General features: G+C 40.0%; 1 protein-coding gene across 3 annotated transcripts in view; it reads right to left on the bottom strand.

Moving 5' to 3' along the window:
- LOC107695759 (calmodulin-binding transcription activator 1-like) overlaps window positions 1–15,356 on the bottom strand; it is a 177,211-nt gene that overhangs the window by 35,557 nt on the left and 126,298 nt on the right. For 2 of the 3 annotated variants that reach the window (XM_016495788.1, XM_016495789.1), the window contains exons 3-7: window positions 11,301–11,454; window positions 6,472–6,612; window positions 2,790–5,026; window positions 2,166–2,292; window positions 1,755–1,889 (exon numbers count right to left, since the gene is read on the bottom strand). In XM_016495788.1, the coding sequence (XP_016351274.1) occupies window positions 1,755–1,889; window positions 2,166–2,292; window positions 2,790–5,026; window positions 6,472–6,612; window positions 11,301–11,454 (2,794 nt within the window). The remainder of the gene's footprint in view (window positions 1–1,754; window positions 1,890–2,165; window positions 2,293–2,789; window positions 5,027–6,471; window positions 6,613–11,300; window positions 11,455–15,356) is intronic. The other variant, XM_016495790.1, reaches the window with a different exon arrangement.

The following is a 15,356-nucleotide window of genomic DNA, read 5'->3' as shown; positions in this document are numbered from 1 at the left end:
CCACAGCTCCGCGTCGTCAGCCAACGCCCAACCACTGGCTTCCCAAGGCTGAACTTCCAGCCAATCAGCGACCGCGGGAAACCCCCGTTCTGCAAGGACCACAACAAAGGGAACCCCCGTACAGGCAACGCAACACAAGTACCTCCAGATCCTAGCTGAAATTCTGTCCAAATTCCCTTTAAAATCTTAAACTGTTTCCCTTACATTGGTTCGCCAGGCTTTAAAGAGGGCAAATCCCCCACAGTGATGGTATGATTAGACGTAAACCCTTGCATTTAAGTTAACACTAACAGATTAAGACAGCAAAAGGACACTTTGTAAAGTTCACCAATATGTGTGCAAAGCAAGTTGAAACAGTACAGTGTAAGTGTTTAATAGTGGATCTGAGTTATGTCTTTCTTTTAGTCCCATCTTCTCACAGACTGCTTCCAATGGTTAACATGGTAACACTTTAAGTTAACATGAAAGTATTAGGAATGAACATGAATCTGTATTGTTTTAGTATTATTTATACACTATTATAGTATTTATTAATATTTTAATTTAGCTTTTATTTTTTATTTTACTTTATTTTACTTTTAGTAATTTTGTTATTATGTGCATTTGTAATTTCTATTTAGCCTTATTTTTTATTTCAGTTTTAATATATAATAATTTTAGTACTTCAACTTACAGCTCTGGTCACAAGTTAACATATCCCTTGCAGAATATACAATGTGTTAATAATGTTAAGGGATGATGAAATGTGCATGTTATTTTTTATTTAGTACCGTCCTGAATAAGCTATTTCACATAACAGATATTTACATAAACTCCACAAGACAAAATAATAACTACATTTATAAAAAATGACCCCGTTCAAAAGTTTGAACCTTAATACTGTGTCGTAAAGGAATTAACAATGAACAAGAGTATACTTTTAAATGAAATAAATAAACGTTCGTGATACCTAGTTATTTGGCTAATTTAACAATTAACAACCTTATTGCAAGATTAATGTTGATAACATCGTATAGAATAAAATTATGCATTTTTGTTCAAAAACCATGCCAAAACCTTCATATAAATAAAGAGATACAAAGTCAAGCCAGATGTAAAGGAGTGATCAGTTTGTCTTATGTCACGAAAAGCTTGTACTATTTCCAGACTGCCTTTCCCCTTGACCCTAAAGTATTAACCACCTTTATAAATTACTGCCTCCATCTCTCCTTTGTGCTTGCCATGCCTCTGTTAGATTAAAGCACAAAGGACAAAAAAGCATCAAAACCTCTTCCTGTTGTTCTTAAAGCCCTTAAACAAATTCTACCTGATTACAGGGTGGTCTGCCCTCCCTTTAGCTCTGAATAACACACTTTACCTTTGCTTGTTGACCTCAAATACACATTCAGCACTGGTGATGACTGCTTAGATTTAAACAGAACTCTGCTTTCTTTGCTAAACATGCCCTCTATCCCCATCTAGAGGTCAACTGAAAAGAGAACCTTACACAGTTTAAACTGCATCTTACCCTTCCTCAATCCAAATTTGTTATTAACACACTCACTCTCTCTCTGTCTTCATGACATACTCTTTATCTTGATCAGATGTGATTTTAATTTGTTAATACTGAATGTGGGATAATTAGAAAAGCCTTGGGGCAAGGTACCATTATATAATCACTTACTTCATGATGATGGGTTCCAGATTTATTAAAGTGATATAAAGTGTTTTTTTTTCTCCCACAAGTGCAGAATTAGACAGAGAGGAAGACTTACCATCAAGTGACAGCCAGTCGTGCTGGGATGAAGGTAGGGAGGGCAGTGCACGGGCTTTATACTCAAACACAACCGAGTTAGAGATGATTTGATTACTGACAGCCACCTGCAGAGTCACCAAGCCTGTGTCATGGGCTGCAGACACACACAACCCCGTAATTAGAGAGATCAGAGGAAAACACACTGACACCTATGAGAATTCATGCAGTTCTTCTACTTATCAGGGGTGACGTCTGTCTGAGGGCTTACAGAAATTCATTACAATCCAGGAAAAGATTCACTTTTTAATGTTTATTTGAAGTATTAAACAACACATTGTTAATCTTATAATCACATTAAAATTAATATGAACTTCTTAAAGGAGATATATTATTTAATCAGTCACTTCTGTATGTATTAATGTGAAATTACCGGGACAGTAGCAACGTAAAACTCCGGGCTGAATAAGGGAGGCAGGGACAGAGATCTGATCAAACAGACAGGTGTAGCTGCTGCTGTCTTCTTGCCATGCCCCGGTGATTAAGACTTTCACACCACCCTGAAATATGGAGGGGAAAAAATCCTCACATATGAATACCCAAAATATTTCCCTCAGCAGGACAAGTTTATCACATCATAATGGTTAAAATATTTTGATTTAAATTAAGGTAGCTTTTGAAAGGAGAATAAAACACACATACTATAATGCCATCTTGTGGGAGACAATATGAATTAACATCAATGTTGAAAATGTGTTTTAAATGTGTTTCCAAGGGTATTCTGCCATCTCGTGGTGTAATCATGCAACAGCACTGGAGATGTTTGGATATCAAACATGGGATACATAAATTAAGATATTTAAAAATATTTTTAAATAAAAATGTGAATAATAATAATTATTATTATTAACATTTAATAATGTCTCAATTTAATAAAGACATTTAAAACTATTTTAAATAATAATAATACTAATATCATCTTTGAGTACGTAATTATAATGGAGGAAAAACTGGTACAGCATGTACAATGTACAGCATTTAATTAAAACAGACATACCTCTGGGTAGGACCACTCTGGAGAGTAGTCTGTGACCATGAAAAGTCGCCCAGTGGCCTGCAACATTCCCAGCGTGCCCTGGGCCACTGCTGCTGACACTACTTCAGTGACATGCATGTAGGCCAGTGAGCCTGTCTCTCCTGACCTTCCCCCAGCACCAGCACCTCCACCTAAAGATTGGGGGCTGCAGCATGACTGGAGGCAAAGCTCTGAGGGCCTGTATCCTGCTGCCCTGTTGGTTGCATCCTCTTGACCTTGCTGTTGGTTCCCACCAGAGTTGGCCGTAACTTCCGACCCAGGCGGGGCCACCAACTGGTGGGTATATAATGTTCCTGCAGCCCCTACTGCTGTGGCTCCGCTGTCCACTGAGATAAAGTCGTTGATGAGGTCAGAAAACTGGTTTCCAAAAGAGATGTCAAAATGATCCAAGCTGATTTCCATGCCCGTGCCTCCTCCGCCATTGGCTCCAGTCCCACTAAGCCCGTGGTGAGTGTTGTAGAGCCCCTGAACCAAATTAGCTCCCTGAAGCAGTGGCTGGAGTTGCTGTTGCGAGCCGTTGTTGGGCCCACTTGTGGTGTTTCCATTCCTCAAAGCCACAGCCTCAGCTCCCACTCCATTCTCAGAGCTCTGCTGCACGAAGTGATCTGCTCCTCCGTTCTCTCCACTTCCTCCTGCACAGGCTTGTAGATGATCCCCAGATTTTAGTAAACCATCTGTCCCATTTTCTGTGGCTCCAGCCTGACCGGACCCAACATTGCAGTTCTGATCCATGCCGACCACTTCCTCGTGCTCTGGACCAAGGCCTGGGAAACCTCCTTGGTACTGAAGGAGTTGCAGCGAGCCACCCTGTCCTTGTCCCTCGGTGGGTGAGCCTCCATTGCAGTGGGGTCTGTGCTGGCCCTGGTGGGTGTGATGGTGGTGGAGGTGGCCATTACTGCCAGGCGATTCGGTCTTTACAACCTGCAGACCCATGTAGACCCCATCAGGGGCGTTATGTTCCAGTAGGTGGCCCTTCTGGCTAGAGCACTGCCGGCCTTGCTGGTTCTGGGCTGTCTGTGGTGCTTCTTGAAGAAAAAAGCTTGGAGATTGGTTCTGGTGAGCTAGGTTGTTAATTGCTTGGCTATAACCTACTGCCGTGGCACCAGCGGAGTAGTCATGCTTCTCATCGATAGCGCTGAAATCCATCTGCTCCAGGGTGGTGCTCGGACTCAGGCCCCCACCAGAGGGAAGCAGAGAGGAAACAGGGGTCAAGGTGAGTGAGTTCTGGGTGCCAGAGCCGCTGGAAACGCTACAGCTTACAACTGCTCCCACTTGGTAGCTCCCTTCTTTGGCCAGCTGTTGCTCGAAGGAGGTGTCCTCGGTCTTGATGTTCTTCACCAGTGCAGAACTGAAGCCGTACTTTGAATCGGATATAGGTGGCGAGCGTTGCAAACCGTTGGTGCTAGCTGTTGAGGAGGACGAGGCACTGGATGTGCCATTCTCCTGCTTTAATCCACTTCCCCCATATGTCTGGCCCTGCTTCGGGTTGTTCAGGAAGCAGTCGGGGTCGAAGTTCATAGTGGTTTCTGGGATTTTGATGCTGCTGGAGTCTAGGCTGCTGGAGAGGACAAGCTCCTCAGAGATGCCGGAGGCAGAGAGCATGGACAGCCCGTCTGCTCCGGGACCACCTGTATCTGCACTCCCACTTCCTGGAAAGGCAAACTTGTGGCTGTCAGAGGTGACTGCTAAGACCAGGCTGTGAGAGGTGGCATCAGGGCCCATAATATGGGTATTGGGGCCTCCAGTGGGGGACATGCTGTAGACGGGATCCCCAGTCACCTCAGACATGAAAACACTCTGGGATAGGCTGCTCATAACAGAGGCAACATGACCCATGCCTGTGACTGCTGGGCTGTCAGCCATGTCGGGGTCAGAATTCAGCCCGCTGCTGATGGACACAGGGGAATTCTGGGTGGTGTCTGGCACTTCCACCTGATTGGTAGAGGAGACCTCAGTGCTGTTCTGGTGCAGCAGCACAGGTTTGTGTACCTTGCCATTGCGTTTTTCACGTACACTCCCACCTCCTGTTCCTCCTCTGTTTTTGCTGCTCTGGCTGTGTTCTGTCTTACCCTCGGACACATCATTATTCTGGAGCTCAGAGTGGGTGCTGCTGTAACCACCTGAACGAGGGTCCACTTTGGGCGAGATAATGCGGTGTTTGGCGCTGTTACACTTATGATGCACACTGCTCCCAGCACCTGCAGAGAAAAACAAAACAGCAAGTCATTTTCCAAACTAAAATTATTATTATTATTAATAATAATAATATTAAAAAACAAACAATTTGTTATTATTATTAACATTATTATTATTATCAATATCCAAACTATTGTATTAGAATAATTCATATCTCAGAATCAGAAACCTCTTTATTGCCAAGTACTGAGGGTATACATGTACAAGGAATTTGTCTTGATGTATAGGTACTTAACAAAGACAATAAAATACAACAACAACAACAACAACAATAATATAAACATTGTAAGGTGCGATAGCTAAAGGGAGAGAAAGCAGAAAAATATAAGAAATATATTAGCTGTACATTTATGCAGAATATGTAAATTTGGAAATCTGACCCTTCAATGGCATTTTCCTCTTTAAAATGAACATTATTCCAATTATCAACAGAATCACTAGTATCATTATCAATATTTTTTTTTCATTATCATAATTGTATACACAATGTTAATGTGGATTTTATATAATAATAATCATCATAATACAAATTATATTTGTATTCAGAATAATTCATTCATTCAGATCCTTAATGACATTATGCACTTTAAAATTAACATTATTCCATTATTATTAGTATTATCAATATTTATTCTTATTATCGACAGTATTTAAATGAACACAATCAGCGATATCCCTCCCCCTTTTCCCTATTATTTATTCCATGGAAACTACATTTGAATAATACAAAACACATCATAATAACTTCACTACTGTTTTATATATGACATCACTATAAGAGTCTCTGTTTGCTTTGTACATCAGAAGAAGAGTGTTTCAAAGAATAAGCCACATAATGTCTTTGAAATGGAATAAAATGCTTTTAGATTAATTAAAATCTTTATGGAGACCATCAATCATCAATATTAACTGTTTCACGAGAAGCCAACAAATAGCTTTCCCGTTTTGTTAATAAATGGCTGGTATGTCGCATTAGTCATTTTACTGCATACTTGGCAATTGAATTTTATATGAACATACAACAAATGGCAATCCATCTAGCCCACAATCATTTGTTTTAAACGCAATTCAATTTGCTTCAGAGTAACGGCACCCTATAGAAGCAACACCATGGGATTGTAAAGTGCTGTGCTGCATATTTGTGATGAAGTATAAGGTGAAAATTCATTTGTTGTATACTTGAGTAAAAAAAGATTGACTGCACAGATGTGCAGGAACATTAAGCCCCCCAGTGGTGTCATTGCAACAGACAGCTCAATAAATCAGCACATCTATGAAATGTTCAGCCTGGACACTACTCTAACTAGGCATTCAGCCCGCTCTACACTCACCTCATATTTTACAGTTCTTGCAGACATATTTAAAGCACTACCTGCTCCCTCTGTCTCTACCGGTTTCTTTTTGACTGCCTCTATCCCACACCCCAGCCCTCCTGTCTGTCCCTTACCCTGAGTGCCAGTGCAGAGGCAGTTGTGAGTCCGGGGAGGAGGCTTGGTCTGGTGGCTGTCCAGTATCTGCTGCACCAGCTGCTCCACAGAGAAGCCAGAGCTGCTGTTCCCATTGCTGCAAGTCCACTTGATGCCATGAACTGCCGAGGGAGAGAGGAGACACAGTCGTCAGCCCACCAGCCGAGCCTTCCAGCCCTCCCCCACCCCGCCTGTGCACTACATCCCTGACCTTACCTCAGAACCAGACTCCATATCAAAACCACTTTTGTCCAGAAAAAGAGTACCACAAGAAAAAGTCACTTATCGCAGTCATTTACTACTTTCTGACCTCAGGAACAGGATCACGGAAAGTTCAAGAACAGATTTGGGCCTGTTAAGGTTGAAAGGGTCATTCCTCGTCTCACTTTAGCTGAAGTAAAAGCCCCAGCCCTTTGACAAGGTGCTTTTTGCCATTTACTCCCTCTGCTGCCATCACTATTTCCAAGCTCAGCCTCTCTCCTCTGAGAAAAAGAACAATAACAACAAATGGAACAGTAAAATGGCAAAAGGAAAAAGAAATGCAACAAAGGTAATGTGGTGATCTCTGGAGAGGAACGGTATTTAGAATATCAAACAGCATCGAGACACCTTAATACAGCTTGTGCACGCTTTGCTACTTCTGTGAGCATAACAAGCTGAGGTGAGATTGCATGTGAAAGCGAGGGGAGGAGAAGGGAGAAAGAGACAGAGACAAAAACTGTTAAAAGAGACAAAAGCGTTTGGCTTGAACTCGCAAACAGTGCTGCATCACCAGCCGGAGCAGGCACAACAGTTGTCACATACACAGCAGGTTTCTCTGCTCTGCTGAGCTCTGCCATTCCATGCTTGGCCAGAGAATCGCAGTGGCGTTCCACAAGCCATTACACCAGCATGACCATGCTCGAACAGACAAATCAATCTCACAGCATGAACCTGAACCAGAGTCGCAGCACAAGGCAGGTCATGTAATGAAAGGGCAAGCTGGTTTGGTGGATACGGCGTGACATCGGCGGGAGGCGTCAGCCGCGAGGATCTGAAGAAGAATCCTCTGATTTAGACTCGCAGGGATTCTCCCACACTTCAGTCCACAGTGGCCTGCCATTACTAATGCAGCTCTTCAAACTACCTTTGCCCATCTGGCAATGTTCCTTTTGTCTGCACCACAACACACACAGACGCAGTTTTTCTGACATGGAATTTCATGTCGTTTTATTCATCTAAAAGTATTTGAAAACAAAACTAAACAAAGAAAAATTCAATTGTTAAAGGAATTTGTTATTAATAAATATTTATATAAAATTATATTAATATTAATATAAATGTTTATATAAAAATATAACATTACAAAATATTTTTTTATTTTTTAGAATTCTAATCGTCTTACAAAAATAGATAAATGCCACATGCTGCTATAGCTTGCAAATCATATTTTACTGCAATGTTTCAGTGAAACGTATACAAAAATACATATAGATTTTAATAAAATATTTTTCATAATAATAAAATTGATTTATCTCACCACATGGTCATTTAAATCTAAGTAATTAAAATAAAAATAAAATATCAGAGGTAAGTTGGCTAATTAAGTTGATTATCTGAACGTGCTCCACCTGTGCTGAATCAGTTGATCATCTGAACGTGCTCCTCCCGAACTTTGTTAATAAACATCATTTAAAAGAGACTTCTTTTGTGCATTTAATTTTTTAACAACCTTTAATTAATATTACATTTATACTTCAGTATATTTAAATGTACAATTACATTTGTGTATATATTATACATTTTAGGGCCTTGGAAGACTTTGAAACTCCTGGATTAAATGCTGCTAACAAATCAAATCAAAACTCTCTCCACCAGCCACATCCATATCCACAATCTCAAAACACCTCATAACCACACCCAACAACTTGTATCTTTATCTCCAGGAAACATAAATTACATCAGATATCTCGCACCGTGCTGTGTGTATGTGTTTATAACCGCTGTCTGATCATCTGCTCACACAGCAGTGAGGGGGCTTCAGGCATGGCTGGTCCCTGGTCTCTTAAATTACATCAGCGGAGAGGAATGAATCAGGCCTGCGTATTCTTCTCTCCAGCTGTAGTGTGACTAAGCAACCATTGCTTTCCATGGCCTGCCAGTTGATCTCTGCTGCACACACCTACTTCAACATGAAACCACATTTGTAATCTATTTTACTAGGTAAAATAATCTATTTCTAAGTGATAATAGATATTCAATAACAACAAAAAAATCTAGAGCCTTGATCTTATTTGACAAGAATTCATTATATTGTGAAAAGTGTTCTCTATATGACAGTGGCTGAACTAAATAAAAGAACTAAAGAGTTCTTGGTGAAAAAATATAATTATTTACCTTTAAGTACAATAGCAAGATATTGTCAGAAATTAAACAATTTTTTCACGGATTTTAATAAATATCTAGAAGTCTACCGCATTACATTACAAGAGACAACAGGAGAGCTTAAAGTTTTGATGATGAATTAAAAAGACATCTCAGTAGCTTTGTAAAGAAATTCGAAATCACCCTGCACAATAGAGCTTGAAGGCAAAAATAACTAATCTATATTTCACACTACAATGACGAAACGCTTATTTCGTGCAAAGCAGGTGATGACGCAACCTCAACACCGATGTATTTCTAAGATTTTAAAACGGAGAGAGTTAGAGAACAACAGTTACAGAAGTCTTTCTCTGAGGACTGTCAGTCGAGGAATGCACCGCTCCTTACGCATTCAATCCCAACTGAACACCTCATCCCGTTAATGAATGCAAGCTGTTTGTGTATGATATGGGTCACTCAAGGGAACACATTGGGTTTGTAGAGCTGATGTATAATGCAGCCATGAATTATGCATGGATGGTTTACAATGAATCGCTGACTATCAACAGGCTGCATGTCTGCAGTGCCACCACTAGGTGGTACTGTTGCTCTTCAAATGAGCTCACATCATGGATGGTTGTTTGAAGATTATGAGGGTGAATCTTGTGGCCCTATTAGCCTAGTGTCAGTGAACCGGGCCCGACTGGCGGAAGACATCTTGCACCTTTGCCACTGTCCACACCATTTGCAACGTTAATGACTTGCATGTATTACGGCAAATGGTTTCAATGTAGATCAGGCATGGAGTGTAATGAACACATTAGTTTACTGTACTTGTCTTAAAGTCAATGTGACAGGGAGCTCTTAAGTGATTGCCACGAGAACTCTTAAAGGGATCGTAACACACGGCAGCGATTACAATGTCAGCTGAGCTCGTCTATATTCTCTTCGCTGACATCCCGTGTCTAAAAGTGCTGACGTGAGGGATCCGACTTCATATATTCATTACCTTGACAGACCTGTCCTAGTTCAAATGATCAGTGGCAGGCATCACATACAGAGATGTGTCCTCATAAGACTCAGGGTAAACATGATTATATGCATGCCGTTGTCCCCTTTTTTACATCCTCATTAGACAGGTTTCCTCTGGTCAATTCTGTGACCTAGACCTGTCGTAGATGAAAACAAACACAGTGTAAGCATAAAGCATGGGTAAAGCAGTGCTGGATGTATGAAGGGATTTCTGGCAAGTCAGACACTCTTCCGCCCACTCACTGGCATCAATCAATGCATCACTGCTCTCCTCCACTGACTGACTGGAGACCAACGTGCTTAATCACTCAGTGGACAGTGAGACGCAGACAAGAGGCTCCACTGACCCTGGGACACCCGGTCACCTTGGAGTGGGCATGCACAGGCGGTGAGGTAATAATCATGGAGATTCCTGCTATGAACAAGGGCACAAGGTGCAGCAGGTAAGACGGGGCCAAGAGCAGGCTGAGCTGGGAGAGACTAACTTCATGAAACATCACATGCACAGGTCTTGCGTAAATACAGAAATCACAGAAGACAATGTCAAGTATCATTGTCCAAGCATCTAAAGGCTAGATCACACTGCCTTAACCATCACCAACAGCTGTAGTGTTTTGTTGGATCAGTATTGCAATCCTGTTGGTGTTTGTTGGGAAAGTGTGAACCATGGAGACCCGTTCTCTCACAAAGGTCTTTTCTAGACTGAAAAACATTTTCTTAATAAGTATCTTTGTTTTGTTTGGAAGAACGAATATATAAAATGAAATAAATTACCTGAGATGCAAAGTTTCTATATTTAATATTATTCTTTATCTTGTCAAATGTAATCAAGATATGTAACACATTAAAAATGTGGATAGGTAATATGGAGATATGAAATATGGAGATAAATGTATTACCTATATACATTTTAGACACACTTTTTTTTTTTTTTTTTTTACATAAATACTTTTCACCAAGGATGCATTAAATTAATCAAATGACAGTAAAGACTTTTACATTATTTTTAGACACTTTTTTTTTTTTTTTTACATAAATACTTTTCACCAAGGATGCATTAAATTAATCAAATGACAGTAAAGACTTTTACATTATTAAAAAAAAATCAAATTCAAATAAGTGCTGTTGATTTGATCTTTCTATTCAGCAAAGAACCCCGGAAAAATGTATCATGGTTTTCACAAAAAATATTAAGGAGCACAGTTGCTTTTAACAAAAACATTAAGCAAAAACAAATGAGAAAAGAGTTTTACATATTTCACAATATTACTGTTTTTAATGCATTTTTTTGATAAAATGACAAAAACATTGAAAAATCATACCAAACACAACTTTGAATGGTAGCATATTTTTTTTTTTAAACACTGTTTGCAGTGAAAACTTGAATGAGAGGAGACAGATTTTGCATTCAGTTGGAATGTGATCGGACACTCACACATGGGTTTCAGCTGGCCAATGAGTTCCTCCTTCGTCCATTTGGCCCATTCTTTCTTGTCTGTATTGATGGAGCACAGGATGGGCCCACATGGCTTCCCACAATCCTCGATAGCTGGCACATTCAGGTAGTGGACCAGCACAATGTCTGGGTTCTGGGAAAAGGATAGGACCAAGAGAGAGAAAGTGGGGAAGAAGAAAAAAAAAAAAAAAAAGACATGGTGTGATGAGTGGAAAGGTCTGACTGAAGCAACAGCAGTACCCTAGAAACACAGATGGAGCAACAACATATACATCAAAATAATGTGTTAATACATGTTTAGCGCTATCTAGCATATTTGGCAGCTAGCCAGCACACTTTAGCACATTAGTGGAGTGACATTGACACAGGATGAAATTAAGTGAAATGTAATTCGCTGCCTGTTCTTCTCCATCATTCAAGGAATTATTGCTAGAAAACACATAAATGTCTCTTCTGAATAAAATAGCTTAGAGTCTGCTTTCCACAGGCAGTACTAGCACAACCTTAATTGCACAGGCAAATATCGCCGAGTCTTGTGAATAAGGTGTAATCTATAATAAGCTTAATTGACATAGAAAAGAGGCGTGTTTGTGCTGAAAAGAATGACAATGATTTAATTTAAATACACACGGCAGCGCCTGGTTAAGCCAAAAGCGGTGAATAAAACTGTTTGTGCACAAAAGTGCTGCAGCTGTTTACTGATAGTATGTAGTGCCAAAGTTATCCACAGAGAGGATAAAACCAAGGACAGAACATCCCAAACAGGGATCTTCATGTGAACATGTGTGGGGCTTAAAACACCTGATTTTTTTGTAACATTGCAGTTGTCAACTCAAAGTAAGGGCTTAGTGTATATACATATATATACACACATATACATACACATACACATACACATATATACACACACATACATGCACACAAATTCTGTTAATTTGAAGTCAGCAAGTGTTTGCTGGACACATTTTGACAGCTTATGAATAAAAGGGTTGTTTAAGGCATGTCTAGCCAGAGTGAATAACATCAATTCTGTTCTGTAAATCAGAAATAAATTGCGATGATTACAAAGTACTGTAAACAGTCACATTACAAACAGTCCCATGTCACCACAGAGATTACACACACACACACACTAACAAAATCCCACTTGTTCCAGGACACCAGCATTTGAATGTCACGTGAAACACAGATACAATGCATTCACAAATCAAATCCATACACTGAAACAGTGAAGAAAACTGTCCCTTTCATTAGCATTTTTATTAGTTTTATGAGCATTACGTGCGGAGTGAATTGGGGGCTGCGGTTCTGCACTGCCTCCCGGCCTGCAGCATTACACTTCGACGTACATGTACAAAATCTATGCGTACTGCATGCTCAATGGAGTAATACACACAAAGACAGACATTCATACAGCCGCTGGCACTTTTACAGAGAGCACCATGGTAACCACACCTCTTCATGGCCATGTCCGAAAGCTAATAAATACTGCCTTTTTTTAGCCACAATGTTTGCACAACATTCTGTCTTAACTGCAAAGATACATTCACCTCATCAGAAGTCTCCAGCACCTGCCCCTTTTTCGGACCGATCTAGGCACCCCAGACTGCGATTTTGCCCCATCCATTTTTCATTCTATCCTGATAAGTGCTCCAGTCCCTGCTGCAGAGAAACACCCCATAACAGGATATCAGCACCTCCATGCTTTACTGTAGGAATGCTGTTATTTGGATGGTGAGCTGTATTGGATTTCCGCCAGGCATATCGTTTAGTGTTGAGGCCAAGTAACGCTGTTTTAGTCTCATCTGCCTCTGAATCTTCAAGGTGCATTTTGGCAAAGCTCAGTCGTGACTGCATGTGGCCTTTTTTGAGGAGTGGCTTTTTCTTGCAACCCTTCCATGCAAGCCACATTTGTGGAGAATTTGTGATATTGTTGTCACACGCACATAGTGACTACTCTTTGAAATAATTTCCTGCAACTGCTTCAGAGTTGCTGTAGGCCTCTTGGTCGCCTCTCTGACCAGTTTCCTCCTGGCTCTTTCATCCAGTGTGTAGCGACGTCCTGATCCAGGGAGGGTCTGTGTTGTACCAAATACCTTCCATAGACTTCTAGGCATTGATAAAGCCTTTTAATTTTTTTGTATCCATCTCCAGACTTGTGCCTGTCCACAACTTTATCCCGGAGATCTTTTGACAGTGCCTTGCCACCCATAGTTGATTGTTCGCTTCAATTGCACTACCAAGAAGTGAAACGCTGCAGGAAAGCTTTTTCATGCTGAGCTAATCAAAATGACCACAGCTGATCACAGTTGAAAGTCAAATGGCTTTGTGTGCCATTGAGAAGGTGATTAGCTCCACCTGATTGAGTTTACAAGTCATTTTTAGGAGGGGGGTGATTCTGTTTCCAACTCAGTGACTCTGTTTGTTTTTTTTAATGTTGGTGTTATATCTTTCACTTAGGTGTTATAAGTTTCACTGAGTAAACACAGATAAATAAAAAAAAAATGTGTCCGTCTTTATTTTAGGCTGCAAAGCAACAAAATGTGATTATTTTAAAAGGGTTGATTCTTTTCTATATCCACTGTATAACCCAGTAATTTCACAAAAAGTGAAAAGTCAACCAAAAAGAAGAAGAAGAAGAAGTCAACAAACTAACAGTCTTTATTAATAAATCCACTGGGAATACTCAACAAATCAAATTAAACAAGGAACACAGAATTAAACCAAAACAGAAAATAACCCTGACACAAAAATACTGTTTATTTTTATATGAAATAATTTCTTGATTTTTCGTTTGATTTTGGGGTGAATTATGACCCAGACATTTCTTGTGACATTTACCAATATAAGAGAAACCCAGGCCAAACATTTTCAGAGGGATGGATAATGCACAAATGAGCCAAGACATCATAGTGCCTTGGAAATCTGGTCTAAAACCAGTGTCCTTAGAAGGTAACTTCACACTAAATGCTGCCTGTTTAGCCGTTGATGGAAGCTGCTTTAGTTTCAGACACAATTTGTGTCATAATAGACATCTCTGAACCCCTCTATTACGGTGCTGTTGACCAGGATCAGACTGATATTTCCTCTCTCAAACAGTCTTCTGACTACAACTGAATGGACTACAAATCACAATTAGAAAGAGCATTGACAATCTCTGTGTGGGACTAACAAGCCTTGAACAGTGACCACAGAGAGAGGGGACAAAATCTGCAGGACGGAAAAGTGCGACAGAACAAATCAAAAGCTAAATTCTGAGTGCTCAAAATCAAACAGCCCTGTAATTCACAGCGAGAACTTTTGATTGAACTCTTCAACCAGCACACTTGATATTCAAAGTGAATGTGTCAAGGTGTTTGAACAGCACCTTTGATGGATTAAAAGGAAAAGATTTGATTTAAAATTTAAATCCATAGGAAATCTGTCTTCATGAGAGGATTTTAAGAGTAAGTTCTGGTGTACTATTCTCTTTTAAGTGGATGGAGGGAGCGTGTGGGACAGGCTCTTGGTTGGGGAGGGCGAGCTGAGGAGGCTCAGGCATGGCTCCTGCTGCTGTAGCTATGAGCTTGTGGAAGCAGACACCAGCACTACATCCCCATATGGCACAAGCAGCTGTGGTGATCACCAGGCCATGCCCTCAATCCTTAACCAGCATGAGAAGGGTAAGTAAAACCCAGACAAACATAAAAAACATTCTCATGCATATAACGGTGAAGCTGTATGGGTCAAAATGCCTGGTTATATTTTACCCCAAAATTAAAAGAAAAAAATGAGATAAATATAAAGTAGATATTTATACAGTATATAAAAATTTGTTTTGCTTAAAGAACGTTTTTTTTTTTAAGATTTAATTTTTTCCCCATTATTTTCATGATAATGAAGCACATTTAAACGTGTAAAAAAATAAAAGTCAAATTTTATTTTTGTAAAGTACTATATATAATACAATTTATTTATTAATAAATTATTTAAATTAAAAAATGATTTAAATACACACACACACACACACACACACACACACACACACACATATAT

The sequence above is a fragment of the Sinocyclocheilus anshuiensis genome, unplaced genomic scaffold (genome assembly GCF_001515605.1).
Source record: "Sinocyclocheilus anshuiensis isolate Anshui unplaced genomic scaffold, SAMN03320099.WGS_v1.1 scaffold234, whole genome shotgun sequence".
NCBI lineage: Eukaryota > Metazoa > Chordata > Actinopteri > Cypriniformes > Cyprinidae > Sinocyclocheilus > Sinocyclocheilus anshuiensis.
This window is presented reverse-complemented; position numbering and strand designations above follow the sequence as displayed.